Source organism: Notothenia coriiceps, unplaced genomic scaffold, assembly GCF_000735185.1.
Source record: "Notothenia coriiceps isolate Sejong01 unplaced genomic scaffold, NC01 NC01_scaffold00000339, whole genome shotgun sequence".
NCBI classification, from domain to species: Eukaryota; Metazoa; Chordata; class Actinopteri; order Perciformes; family Nototheniidae; genus Notothenia; species Notothenia coriiceps.
In genome coordinates, this window is record NW_011333040.1 from 13,440,889 (window position 1) to 13,455,606 (window position 14,718).

Consider the following 14,718-nt stretch of genomic DNA (forward strand, 5'->3'; position numbering starts at 1 on the left):
CGACCGGTCAGTTCAGGTCAGGGGGTCGAAGCGCTCAATTCTTGGCTTGCTCTTCCTGTTGTCATCTGAGGTCTTCTCCTATTGGCCGGCGTTGTCGGGGGGCGGGTCCAATGCAATTCCTGCCTTTTTCTGTAGCTAAATTGCATCATTCTGGCGTCTGTGGTTATTTAAACATTCCCTGCTACACATTATTCAGCGTCAATAAATGAGTGCTAATCCCAGTGTGCTCAGTGTGCAACATCACATGTCATTTCACCTTGGTTCAAGGTTTGAAATCGTATGATTCCGCCAGATGCTAAATGCTAACCGGAAGTGACGAATTTTCAGAATAAAAGTGTTAAGCTAATAGTGAGAACTTCCGGTTTTTCAGAATAAAACTGATTTAAATCAAATAGTGTATTTAATTCAAATTACGCCATATCAACATTGATTTTAATTTCTAACAGTAGAAGTACTCAGATCTTGTTCTTGATTAAAAGTAGAAGGACTCAGATCTTGTACTTGAGTAAAAGTAGAAGTACTCAGATCTTGTACTTGAGTAAAAGTAGAAGTACCAGAGTGTAGGAATACTCTGTTACAGTAAAAGTCCTGCAATCAAAATGTTACTCAAGTAAAAGTAGAAAAGTATTATCATCAAAATATAGTTAAAGTATCACAACTACCACTGACTGGGACCTAAAAACGTAGTATACGTGATACAGTTTATACTGGACAGATAAAATAATTTGAATTTCACTTCAGAGTCTTAAGATATTAAACAAGCATGTGCTACAACCCCAACATGTTCAACTGTTTCTTTAATTATACATATTTACTGAAGTGGTAGTCTTCAAATAGCGTGTGAAATAAAAAACGTTGAATAAAGTGTACATCAACAGCAAAGTGACGTGACGGCAACATGTTTGTTTACACTCATCGTAAAAGTAATGCAGTAATACCCATCAATGCAGTACACCTTGTTCAGCTCGTCTGCAATAATAAAATAGTACAATACTTAATAAAAACCAAAACACAGGCTCAGTAATTCACAGGTGATGAGTGTAAAGTGTGGTCTATTTTACAGGATGAAAATGATATTCTACTTTCACAATGTGCTGTGGTTTAAAAAGGACCACATGGTGTGTTTTCTCCCCAGCAACCATTGGTTTCCATTGTTATTTTTTTTATTAATTAGCAAAGACTTTTTTCGGGTTACGCAATTCAATTTTTTCTGCAATTTATACCCTTCATACACACTCCGATAAATCAAAATAGGCAAGTTTCAGCGGTCTGCTAATGGATTTTCCGAAATGAGCTGTTCTATAAATGATATGACTTGTATTGAATGGGCTTAATCACAGCTGTGGTCCTCTTCATATTAAACCTTCATGACTGAATCACACAACATTTGGACTAGTTAGTTAAAAGTAGTCCACATTTTTTTTTTTTTAAGTCAAGGACAATACATGAATGAAAAACATCAAAATTATGAAATTATTTACAACATGATTACACTTGACAAGTACTGTAATTGTTTCTCAATCTTCTTTTTGCAATATTTTAAATAAATGACTGACAGTTACAACAGGGAAACATTAGAAATATGGCATTAGTTAATTAGTTCTTCTCCATTGAAATGTTTCTACTCTTAAAAGGACCATTCAGGTTTATCACAACTGGGATCTTTGCTTCATATCATCAGATAGATTGGAAACAAACCAACATATTAATCAGATTATCTTGAACCCCTTTGTTACCCGATGCATCCTTAAAGGTTGTTAATCTTAAAGAGGCCCTATTTTTAGTTTCATATCAGTATGTAGCGCCTCTTCTGTGACATGTCTCCTAGCTTTAATGTTTAAAAAGCTCTTTATTTCTCTCATACTGCCTGTACCTCTTTTCACCCTCCGTCTGAAACCAGGGCCCAGTCTGCTCCGATTGGTTAGCTGTTGTGATTTGTCAACCGCTTAGATATATCCCGCCCCTTTCACTTACAATGTGTTGGCGCTCTCTCTCTCTCTCTCTCTCTCTCTCTCTCTCTCTCTCTCTCTCTCTCTCTCTCTCTCTAACTTCTTCAAAAAGAAATCCAAGTTGTGATAAACGATTACTCTTAAAAAAAAAAATGCAATGCTGCTTCTGAAGCAGGTTATTTACCAACGTCTTCCTTCATTTTGAGTTTCAAACAAAGTGTTAGATTGGTGAATCGAATATAATGTTTCCCTTTTATGGCCAACTGTCAAAAAATAAACTCTTTTACAAATAAAAACAGTGTTTACACCCACCCAAAGTGTTGTACTTCATTGCTTAGAAACAGCTGGCTCCTCTGATTGGCTACTGATTGTAATGATCACCTGGTGTCGAGATTTGTTCTGTAGAAAATGTGACTCGTTGCTATTTGTAAACCTTGTTGAACAGGAGGACTACCAGCTGAGGTAGCGGGGGAAGGGGGGGGGTGAGTGACCTTCAGGCTCTAAAAGCCCTCTTCATGCTTCCCTAGTGTTTACGTACGACTACTAATTCTACGATTTAGGAACATGTTCAGTCTTTAAGTCACAGGGCTGAAGGTGATGAAGACTCCTCTCTCTCCTCTGCTTTTCCACCGTGGTAAGAAAACCGTCACATTTTCCGTCGGTTCACCAGTTTGGGATGCGTGTCGGTTCCTACTCTTTCCCGGTATGATGAAATGCAGAAATAGATTCACAAATGTATCCACTCGATTAAAAGTGGTAAGGGGATTCTGTGTTAAAGCCCCGAGCTCCATGGAGAGGCTGTATAACACTGGTCTGCTCCTCATACTCCCCCAAACAGAAACCCAACATGGGCCAAAAAACATACGCTGTTCACATGTTTTAAGCAGCATAACAAAGTCCTCCATTCACTCAATGTCTCCACAGTTCACATTTAATTTAGTCCTGGTAAAGAAAGAAAGCAGGTGTTGGCGTACACAGTCACGTATCCAGCTTCTTCATCACTTCTCTATCACTTCTTCTTCATCACTTCTTCATCACTTCTTCATCACTTCTTCATCTCTCCACTGGGGTCCATGTTTGAGTCTCTGCTTCCCAAACCCCATGAGTTTGGCACATTAACGTCCCGCTGGTTGGAGTCTGCTCTCATTCAAATGACATGAGGTTTGCTGGTATCTTTGGAAAGAAGAGCATAAATATTTAATATATATTATATATTCTTATTTGTAAGAATTGGAAAAAAACATTTGTACATAATTTTTTTTCATTTCCCTGATGATTCAGCCCAAAGATACAATAAGTGCAATTAACCATGAGGATACTACCTCAGGACAGCTAGAGTGCTGCAGATAGATTAGCGTCAAATAAGCCAAACCTTTTAAGTGCTACGACCAGACATACAAATAAATAAAATCCATTAGTAATGCAGTCATGGAGGCATAAGATTCTACGGAATTGGACAATTAGGCTGGGGGAAAAAATGCATCCAAAGTTTAACAAATAACTCAAATATTCGTAGGCTTTTACTTTTCGATTTGAAGTTTTTGTTTTTTTGTCCCATTTGCAACAAAATATTAATGCAACATTGCTATATCATGACCATATAAGGCTCTTTTGGCAAACCTGTATACAGTATATATATTCAGCAGATACAGAGCAACCTCAGCTTCCATAATGAGTCATGTGTCTGGTGAACATATGATTTAAAGTTATTTTGTTATATTTAACGTTGAACAGGAACAGGAATGTTGCTGGGAGAGTAAAAGAGGATGACTGACACCTCTATATTTCTGGGCTTACCCTGGATCTTTTCTTAAAGGCAAGATATTGCTGAAGAAGTTGTTATTTGCCGTCTGCACTGCAACTTTGATATGATGAATATATAAAATAATATTAAACAATGGACTACAAACTTTGTAAATGCCTATAACATGTAACCCACTACATACATCATTGACACGTTGCCCATATCAACATCTTGTAATTAATGTCTTTAAATGTCAATTAAGAATAAGTTGCAAACACCTCATTTAAAGTGAGAAATAAGTGTAATAGTGGAAGGTGTGTGTGTGTGTGTGTGTGTGTGTGTGTGTGTGTGTGTGTGTGTGTTAAACTACCTGAGGTCTGCTGCTCCGACACGCCTCCTCCAGGTTTTTGTGCCAGATGATGGCTGAGAACCTGGATCCGGTCTGGAACTTGTAAACATTTCCTGTGAAGAGACACAAGTTGTGATTCTCTGATGGACACAGGAAGGAGCAGGAGCTGTATGAGGGGGGGGGAGCTGACCTTTGTCGGGGTCGTTCAGCTGGAAGATGTTGGGTCTGGCCGGGTTGTCTGGCAGCACCACCATCCACCCCGTCACACACACCTTCTTACAGGGGCTGGACTTATACTGGGGCAAAGACATGAGCACAGAGGTCAGAACTACACACACTGTGTCTGAATGAATGCCGAGGGGTGAGTGGTACTGATATGAAATGAAAGTAAAATACAAATAAAATAGAATAGAAATAGTGCAATAAGAGTCTATATACAAGTGATACATCATTTGTAAGTTGCAAACAGGTGATTGTTCTGGATGTTCTAGTTCAGGTGTTTAACAGTCTTATGGTCTTAAGTCTAAAGGACTGTAAAAGGCATGAAAGCAAACTCACATGTTTTCTCTCAGAGGCCCTCAGAGCTTTGGCCCCAAAGAAAGTCAGAGTTGATCCAGACAGAGTGATCCAGAATCTGGTCCACGAAGACAACTGCGACAAAACAAAAACATACAGTATGATTCTGAAAACATCTCACTCACTTTTGTCAGAAAATGTATTTAATTGATTTGTTTATAGTGTCGTGGACAGCCCCCATTGATCAACTGTCACACAAAACAGCAAATGGAGCAGCTTTAGACATTGCTAATTTCCAGCTGTTGTCCAGATGATAAAAGACACCTTTTTTAAATCACAACACATCAAGAGCAGTGTTTCCCAAAAATTATTATTATTTAAAAAAAAAAAAAAAATTCTTTTTTTTTTCTTTTTTGGTGGTCTAATGGATAGTGAGGTGGGCTGATGATCGGAAGGTTGCGAGTTCAAATCCTGCCTGGAACATCACTACTAGTGTGCCCTTGAGCAAGGCACTTAGCCCTCGGTTACTCCAGGGAGAATGTCCCTGTAATTGGTCATTCATTGTAAATCGCTTTGGAATAAGGCTAAATGCCTGAATTGTAAATTGTAAATTATATTTTTAGGAGAATAAATCCCACAGATCCTCAACTCCGGTGTGTTTCACTAATTAACAACGAAAATCAGAGCAACAAGAACGTCAAATTCTGTGGGAAAACACTGAACAGCATTAGTTATGAAGAAAGGATGAAAGACAAGTAGATACAGGCAAAAGAATAAAAAGAGAACAATACAATGCAAACGTTCCTACATACATGTCACATATAACACGTCACAATCACACAACAGAAACTACATCCATGGTCACAACATGTAACACACACACCATGTCAGACTAGTGTGTGCAGGTGTAGTTCTCAGTGCACCATGTTTTGACGTGAGCTGTAAAGGTGGTATGTGTATGTATGTTTCTTTGTTCACATAGTCAACCGTATTCGAGAGAAGTCGCTTGAATCTCAGTGAAATCTAAATGTACCTTGGGTTTGCGCCCCTCCTTCAGAAGGGTCTTCCTCCTCAGCGGTCCTTCAACAGTCACGTTGTCCTCCTCGCTGCAGCCGTAGCAGGAGTTGGCCGCGGACGAGCTGACGTTGTTGGAGAGTGGAGAAGAGATGCAAACACAATACAACATAAGAAGAAGCCTTATGCGCTATAAGGACAATGTTACTTTAGCATCAAATGTTTTACGATAGGAGGATCCAGGAAGTCTTGTTACAGATAACCATGGAACAAAAAGTAGGAGCATGTCTGGTTCAAATTATATTATTATTTATATATCCTTAGAACATATAGTCAATCCGTATTGACTCTAGTCGAGTTAATATACTCACAACTAATATAGGACTAAAAACAACATGCAGAGGGCGCTACATTTCATTATGGGCCACATACAGACATGTGAATCTTCAATAAGACGTGATAACAATAAGTAATTATATTAAAGGTAGGGTAGGTCATTTTGGAGAAACCAGCTCGAGTGCGCTACAATTTGAAAATACACAACCGGAGAAAATGTGCAACTTCCTTACAGAGCCCCTCCTCCAACACACACGAACGCGCACATGACCAATGAGGGCACGAGATAAGTTTGTGCACAGATGGAAGGCTGACAGGCAGGTAGGCCATCCAGTTACTTTAGCCGGGCCGGCTCAGATGATTGGTCGTGCTTTTTACAGCGCCACGGCTTCCACAGATGACATTTGTTTATGTATTTATTGTCAAAGCACTTAATGTATTCATTGCTATCGGGATGTTGAGAGCATTCCAAGGAATATAACAAAAAGTGTATCTCGAGCCGGTGTCGGTACCAGATGTGTTCGGGATCCGTCTCTTACCAATGACGTCATGCATTGTGATTGGCTGTACGGTAATTTACCCAGGGGTGCTCGGGGGCAAATCACATCCACAGATCAAGACGAAGTGAATGGAAGTACTCCCATACTCCTAGTGTGTGAAAATGTTTGTGAAAAACGTGTGCAAAGTCTCCGAAAATGGAGCAGTGGCTGTACGGCAACTCAAGAGGACCATCATACACGGTCAAATTCCGAACATTTAAACATAGCCTACACTTAATTCTCTTCTTTGTCCATTATTATATGTAGAAGATATAACTTTTTTCTCCATCATGTTGTTTCCAGGAAGTTAACCTAAATTACATTTAAGACACTGCAGCGAAAGTAACAAAAACAATGTAAAATCCTTTTCCGTGTCACAGAACACAAATTGGGTTATTTACATAATTATGTTTACACTGTCGATTGTTATTTTTGGAGGACACACGACACATCAAATCACATCTACAGACCAAGACGAAGCGAATGGAAGTACTCCCATACTCCTAGCGCGTCACAATGCGTTGGTAAGAGACGGACCCCGAACACATATGGTACCCCGAACACATATGGTACCGACACCGGTTTCTCAAACGTACCTACCCCACCTTTGAGTGAAAATGTATGTATTGCTAAAAACTAGCATCACATTTCTGATATGCTTTAAAACGTGATTTTTTTTTTAAACATTTCTAGCAGTTTTTATCTGCTTTAGATTTTTTTTCATTTGTGAACTGAAAATGTAGAGATGTAGGAGAATAGTTTACTCATGTACCCGTAGCTAGTAAGTGGAATCTACAGCTCAGTAAGTAGAGTCAAAAATGACGGATGAGGTAAGTAAAACACACTGAACTCATTGTTATTTAAAGAACTCTCCCTCTCACTGACCTGTAAACATAGCTGCGGTTCCGGGGGGAGTTTCGGAGAGGGACCCTCCAGTTGGGGCCCAGTGTGGCGTACATGCGGCCCCTGTTTGACACATGGTCAGAGAGTATTAGCAGAACTCCTCAGTGTACTATATATTCATTTGTCATTTCAAAGATGGATTAAAATGCTTATATGTGATGTTTTGCTCTCACCTCTCCATTCCAGGAGACAGCTCCTCCCCAAAAGAGCTTTCACTGCTGCCTTTTATTTAAAAAAACACACAGGACAAGTTTATATTCTTTAGGTCTGAAGTTTGTGAGAAAAAAAGCTGATAAGTCACCTGTAAATACAACATAACAGTGAAAGAGTTTGGAAGAAAACTTTTGTTAAGACTTCATTTCAACAGACAAATTGGTCTGTATTTTGTATAATGTGCTGAAAGTGCCATGTCTGCAAAAAACAAATAAAAAGATTTTAAGAAAAACTAAACTTCATATTAGAGAAAATAAGGGTTAAAGTTATTCATGCAGCATAAAGACACACACACACACACTCACCGTATAGATAAAATACATGTTTTTCTTCCTACACAGCTGTATTTGTGATGCACATAATAACCACAGTGATAATGGTATACAGTATATCGTACCCATGGACAGGCCGTTGGACACAGAGTTGCTGTACGGGTCGTTCCTGGCCGGGCTGTTGGACTCTAAGAAGCTGTCGTCCAGCAGGTGGCGGGCTTTCTCGATGGGAAACGTGGCGCTCCTGCTCTCTGACATGCCGTACTGACACATCATACTACACACACACACACACACACACACACACACACACACACACACACACACACACACACACACACACACACACACACACACACACACACACTTTATTAAATTAGATCAGACTCCACTTTATTGTTGCACAGAGTACTGGGACAACGAAATGCAGAAATGCAGCTAAAATTTGTGAGAGAAGCATTACAATGTGCAGTCTGTATGCATAATGTAAGTATATAAATACGACCTTAGAGCATAGTAGGTATAACCACTCTAGTATAAATATTGAATACACTATAGAGGTAGGGGAAATACTTCAAGTTGTACTAAAATGTAATGACTCTTACATGTCTAATATGTGTAATGTGTAATTGTAAAGCGCTTTGAGCACCTGTAAAAGTGCTCTAATAAATAATGTAATGCATTATTATTATTATTATTACTAAAACATCTTGTACTCCTCCTGGTGTTAAAGTGCATACAACATTGTAGACATTTTGGACAGGTTTAGTATAATGTCGTTTTTATGCCCCCTTTTCATTTGTTTAGTATTGTTGTTGCTGTAGTTCTGTGTTGGGAAGTAACTGTTTCTAAGCATAACATGTTGTTTAATAAAAATGTTTTACAAGCATACAGAGATGATGAGGAAGACACACGTGGTAGTGCTCGTGTTCTTCACCTCATCAGACACTTCCTAACTGAGAGTGTGCAGGTCAGACTTTAACATAAGGTTAGATAGATCCTGAATACAACTCACTTATTCCCCAGACTATGGCTCTTCCTGTGGTGAGAGGGCGGGGGGGTGGGGATCCGAAGCCCCACAGAGGTGTCAGGGCAGGTGGGCCGCCGGCTGTACCTCATGGAGGCCGACACCTCAGACAGACCTGGAACACACAAACAATCACACCGACTTACTAAACAATTACATTTGAAAAACAGTAGTACAAATATATACAGTAGTGCAAAACTGTCCATAGCAGTGTGTGTGTGTGTGTGTGTGTGTGTGTGTGTGTGTGTGTGTGTGTGTGTGTGTGTGTGTGTGTGTGTGTGTGTGCATGTGTGCATGTGTGTAATCATGTTGATGTTGCAAATGAAGGGGCCTTGATGCAGGAAATAAGTGACATATCAAGGTCTTTTTAAAGTACCATGAACCTCATGTCGACTAGGAAGTGCTCCGAAAAGCTCCGACCCCTACCCCCACACCCACACCCCCACACCCCCACCCCCACACACACACACACACACACACACACACACACACACACAGCTGCATGTGATTGTGTCTGCTGGCTAGCTTCGTGGGGAAACTGATAATGTGCTAAGGAATGTTCTCTGTTTAGAACCTTTCCCACAGACAAGAGGAAAAAGTTTACTCAACCGCCATTTGGTAATCACGAAGCATATGTGGCAAAGTGGAATTACAGGAACCCGTGATAATGAGTTCCCCTGCCTCACAACGACTTAATCAATCCACTATTAGCTCGTTAAGACACACGCTAGTTCATGGTGGCTAAAGCTAGCATTCTGCACGCTCAGCAGAAGAGCACCCTGTTCTTAATACTTCATAAAACGTTTCAAATTGGAAATCAAAACGGGACATGTCCCTGTTACTGGAACCAGGATATCCAGAGGTGGGAAGTAACAAAGTACCCTTACTCAATTACTGTACAATTTTGAGGTACTTGAACTTAACTTATTTCCATTAAGTACTACTTTATACTTCTACTCCACTACATTTAAAAAGAGGAACAATATAATAACAGCTTTAGCAACTTGCACACAATGCATATCTAAAAATGCACCTCTTTAATTCACAAAAGAGTCAAATTCTTTACATATTTTACTTTGTTTGTCATCAACAGTAAAATGCTACCTGATGCAACAATGTTATGTAGACATGTCACATATATAAATATAATTATATACACATAAAAGCCATTCTTCTGCACAATAATTACTTTTATACCTGTATACCTTAAGCACATTGTGTTAATAGTACTTTTACTTAGGTAAGTAAGTATTTTGAATGCATGACGTTCAATGTTATGAAGTATTTTGACACTAATGTATTGGTACTTTTAAGTAAAGCATTTGAATACTTCTTCCACCTCTGCTGATTTCTCCCGTATTTAACCATTTTGACAACTGTTATTATAGAGGGAACCTCAGTAAACACTTCTGTAGCATCCTAAAGTCTCATCAAAACGTCCGATATAAAATCCATGATGGCTTCTAACCCAACCAACAAACATCCGTCCATATTTACACCTTACACACTCATCCAAACCAGCCTACCCTCTTCAATATCTATATTAATAAACCGGACTCTTGGACAGTCTTCAAGTAGATAAGATCTACAGTTCCTCATTGCTAGAAAGCTCCAAACTGGGCACTGGACGTCACCTCCGCCCAGCTAACATTATAACATTATGATTATGAAATATTGCTGCAGTGAGACTGGGTTAGCTGCTGTGATTGGCTGTGGTCAGCTGTGGTCGTTTATCTTCTTCTCTACTCACATGTTGGGTAAATGTGGAGGTAACTTAAGAGACAGAGATCCACCCAGTGCCTTTTTCCTCTTGTCTTTGTTTGTTTTGTTGCTTTGAGCTTTTGTTACTCGTTTTAACGACATGTATTTTACCTGACGTTTGTGTAAACCTGTTCTTTGACTCTCCCTGCTTCTGATTTTGCGTTCGAGTCCATTCTGTCTGTACTGCTGTGACAGTTAAACTAAAATAGTATTAATAAAAACAAAATAGGTGATTCCAATAAACAATGGAGGAACAACCGCAGAGTTTTTAATCTGGGGCCGTTTCTCAATCGTGAGGATGCTTGCTTGGTAGCACATGTCTTCCGAGTCACTTCCTTCAGAAGCTAGGCAAGAATCCTTCCTGGCATTCGGAAAACGAAGAGTGGAACAGGCTAGTAAGTGTGCAGGTGTGTGTGCGTCATACGAGAGGCCCCGCCTTACATTTTCCGCCACAGATTTGGGGAAATTGGTCCGTGCGCAAAGCATTGTGGGGATTTGAAGGACCCAAAGTCTACCCATGTGCAGCCTCGAAATTACCCCCAAACCAAGGACGCGGCCTCGGTGGAATTCCAAGTATGCTGGAGATTGGAACAGTCCTTCGGCGGCACTCGATGGCGTAGCATCCTTGAAATATTGGCTTGGAAGCCAGTTTCCTCGCGATTGAGAAACGGCCAGTGTGTGTCTTACCTGCCAGGTCTTCTTTAGAGGAAGCGATGCGAGGGGAGCTGTTGCCAGGTTCAATCTTTAGAGACAGCCTGCAACACAAAGGGTTTCGTCAGTTTGATTACAGTCAGGGAAGGATGCAGAATACAGTGAAGGTTGACCGAGTTTTTAGGGGATGTCTTGGTTAGCATACTTGAAGTTGTCATCCTCTACAAACTTCTGGAGTTCCTCGATGTAGCGAACTGACAGCAGATACTTCTGGACATGAGGCAGAGTCACCAAGTAATCTGAAGGAACAAAGGAAAGGAGATATAACACTCGATCTGGGTATCCGCATGTAGTATGTAATATAAGGAATCACATATTATACAAAGTAAGAAAGTATATGCACAGACTCAGTGATGATAGACACACAACATTTACAACTAGAAGTGGAATATAGTGAATACAAATGTCATGAAGAAAGTGAAATATCGAGTATTATGTAACGTTTCTGGATTAAGATGTCTAAGAACGAATACACCGATGATTTCCCATGCAGTTTTTGGTGCTTTTGAACTGTATATTTTAACCGGATGAGAGATTTATCGGACGTCTTGAAACAACCTGAGCACACTTTAGCTTGTATTCCCTAAGGCCTGTGTTAACCGGGGAAACTCAAATCTTTAACAAGAAACTGCCTTATTCTGTGTTTCTAAGCTTTAATCACTGGGTCTGCTTGTTTTAGAGAGTAGGAGACCTCAGCTGATAACTCAGCATGTGGTAAAAGAAACTCCTGAACAATGGGATAGTAGACACACAACATTTACAACTAGAAGTGGAATATAGTGAATACAAATGTCATGAAGCAAGGGAAATATATCCAGTATTATGTAACGTTTCTGGATTAAGAGAACTAATACACCTAGGATTTCCCATGCAGTTTTTCGTGCTTGATGGTTTTGAACTTTAAGGGATTTAAGTCATCGGACATCTTGAAACAACCTGGGGTTAACCGGGGAAACTCAAATCTTTAACAAGAAACTGCCTTATTCTGTGTTTTTGAGCTTTAATAAGTAGGTGTGCTTGTTTTAGAGAGTAGGAGACCTCTGCTGATAACTTGGCTTCTGGTAAAACGATGCCTGAACGATGGCATATTCAGTGCTTTTACCAGCTGTATTCATCAGGCCTGTTTGTGTTGGACAGAAGAAGAACCCATACAAACATATCATTTTAATATGTTTGCTATACAGGAAAAGGAACCGGCATGTGTTTCATATAAACTGGCCTGACTGCAGGAAATGGTGTGTGTGTGTGAGTTCAGTCAGAAAGCCTATTTTAACCACAAGCACGATCATTTATTCCAAAGTATGAGACAGTTAATGTTCACCACATTCTGTTATCGTGTGATGATGGGCACCTCGTAGTTCTGAGGATTAACACCTGAGGAAGTTCCTCCTTCAGAAGGACGACGTTGAAGACTACCGACATGATGTTTCAATAGTATGTGCAAAACGCTGCATTAAAGGTGACCTATCATGCAAAATGCACTTTTGTACATCTTGTATACATGAATATGTGTCCCCGGTGTTCCAGGGAACTCACCAAGTGTCAGGAAACACAACCCTCTCTATTTTCCTCCATACCCAAATCTCTTAAAAAGGGGCTGCAACGGATCTGATACAGACTGATCCAGATTTGAACACCTCTATGACGTCACAGAAGTGGCGCTACGGCTATTGGGCCAACTCCACCAATCAGGAGGAGACAGCCACGGACATTGCCGTTGGAAAGCGCTGGAGACGCTGTAGTACATATGCCAGGCCTGTAGATGGTGCTGTTCTCACAGAATCAGCCCATGCAAAGACTGTGTTAAATTGAGCGAAATGAGGAATGGCTAAAATGCATGATCTGTTTGGTATTTTGAAAAATAAAAAGTATGAATATGCCTTATATAGGTATGGTCCTACACTATATTATTCAAATATAGCATGATAGGTCACTTTAAACTAACTTCTTCAAAAAGAAATCCATCTTCTCTTACTGAGTAACTGATATTGTGTACAGAAAAAAGGAATTCGTTGAGTGTTGTCCTCTGTTGTCCGTGTCCATATTGTCCCAGTCTGTATGTCCAGGACTACCTTCCTAAATGCTCCTGTTTTTTTTGTCACAAGAACCATTCTTATGCGCTGTTGATTCTTATTATGAATAATCATCATCCGGATATTTTACATGAATAATAATGTGTCGGTTTGCTTAATGTATTGGTTATATTTTTGTTAATCTACAAATATTAATATGAGTGTAAGATGTCACTAAATATTTTACATGTAAATGGTCTTTTGTCATATGTAAGCTGTAAGGTGGTTTTGACTTTCTCCAAAATCATTACGTGTGTGACGACGGACATTTCTTCAGGTATGTCTGTAGGATTTACTAACGGCCACCTGCGTCTCTTTACAATGTCGCAAATCGCAGTGTTAGGTAAACTGACTAATTATTGGTGACGTTGGTCTGTGTGTGTCTCTCATCGTGCGGTGACAGACGACAGTATAGAGAGAGAGTGAGAGAGAGATTTTTTTTTTGAGTGTAGAGCTTGGGCGAGAGAGAGAGAGAGAGAGAGAGAGAGAGGAGAGAGAGAGAGAGAGAGAGAGGAGAGAGAGAGGAGAGAGAGAGAGAGAGACGAGACACGCACACACACACACAAACACACAAACCACACAAACCACAACCACAAACACCACACACACACCACACACGCACGCACGTACACCGCACGCACGTACGGCACGCACGCACGCGCGCTGACCTCGTAGCGGGTATAGTAGAGTCAGGAGTGAATGCGGGGGACGACAAACGGACGTCTAACTCCGTACACCCGCGGGGGACCCACCCGGACGTACACTTTGTCTCCTACGGGGTTACAGTTACGACTAAGGAGTAGGTCTTATTTTACAAATGGACATCAAAACGATGTAAATCAAGTAATCACGCACATCACATATATTATGTGGTACGGGTTTCGTTATTAGTGTAACGTCTTTAACGTGTACGTTTCGTATCTTTTGCACGTGAGACGAAAATCTCATTTATGTCTAATTTATTCATGTTACGTACGACAATAACATTACTATCGTACAATCTGGTTTGTATCTGCTAACGTTTCACTACTTTTTCAGTATTCGTATATAGAGTTATCTTTTAATGTTACTTATATACTTTTATAAATTATTTTTCTCATTATACATTCAAATGGCACGTCCACGTTTGTCTATCCGTAATCGTTTGAAGTGACATTTACTTTCATTAAAGACTAATAAAAAAAGTAAAGATGTCGGTAAAGTCTCCAGAGAAGTTGTGTGTGAGTGTTCGACCGTCTTTAAGTCATCACACAGAAAGAAAGAAAATCAAAAGTCTAAAAAAACGCAGAAACTTATTGTATTAGTCTTATGA

General features: G+C 40.0%; 2 protein-coding genes across 2 annotated transcripts in view; both read right to left on the minus strand.

Moving 5' to 3' along the window:
* fbxw2 (F-box and WD repeat domain containing 2) overlaps positions 1 to 1,745 on the minus strand; it is a 9,489-nt gene extending 7,744 nt beyond the window's left edge. Inside the window, 1 exon segment of the mRNA XM_010777795.1 lies at positions 1,737 to 1,745. Coding sequence (XP_010776097.1) covers positions 1,737 to 1,745 — 9 coding nt within the window.
* LOC104951167 (ras-specific guanine nucleotide-releasing factor RalGPS1-like) overlaps positions 781 to 14,718 on the minus strand; it is a 66,057-nt gene continuing 52,119 nt past the window's right edge. The window contains exons 7-17 of the mRNA XM_010777807.1: positions 11,480 to 11,573; positions 11,311 to 11,378; positions 8,851 to 8,977; positions 7,961 to 8,112; positions 7,524 to 7,572; positions 7,333 to 7,413; positions 5,592 to 5,697; positions 4,601 to 4,693; positions 4,233 to 4,338; positions 4,064 to 4,155; positions 781 to 3,122 (exon numbers count right to left, since the gene is read on the minus strand). Of these exons, the coding sequence (XP_010776109.1) occupies positions 3,093 to 3,122; positions 4,064 to 4,155; positions 4,233 to 4,338; positions 4,601 to 4,693; positions 5,592 to 5,697; positions 7,333 to 7,413; positions 7,524 to 7,572; positions 7,961 to 8,112; positions 8,851 to 8,977; positions 11,311 to 11,378; positions 11,480 to 11,573 (998 nt within the window). The 3' untranslated portion in view covers positions 781 to 3,092. The remainder of the gene's footprint in view (positions 3,123 to 4,063; positions 4,156 to 4,232; positions 4,339 to 4,600; positions 4,694 to 5,591; positions 5,698 to 7,332; positions 7,414 to 7,523; positions 7,573 to 7,960; positions 8,113 to 8,850; positions 8,978 to 11,310; positions 11,379 to 11,479; positions 11,574 to 14,718) is intronic.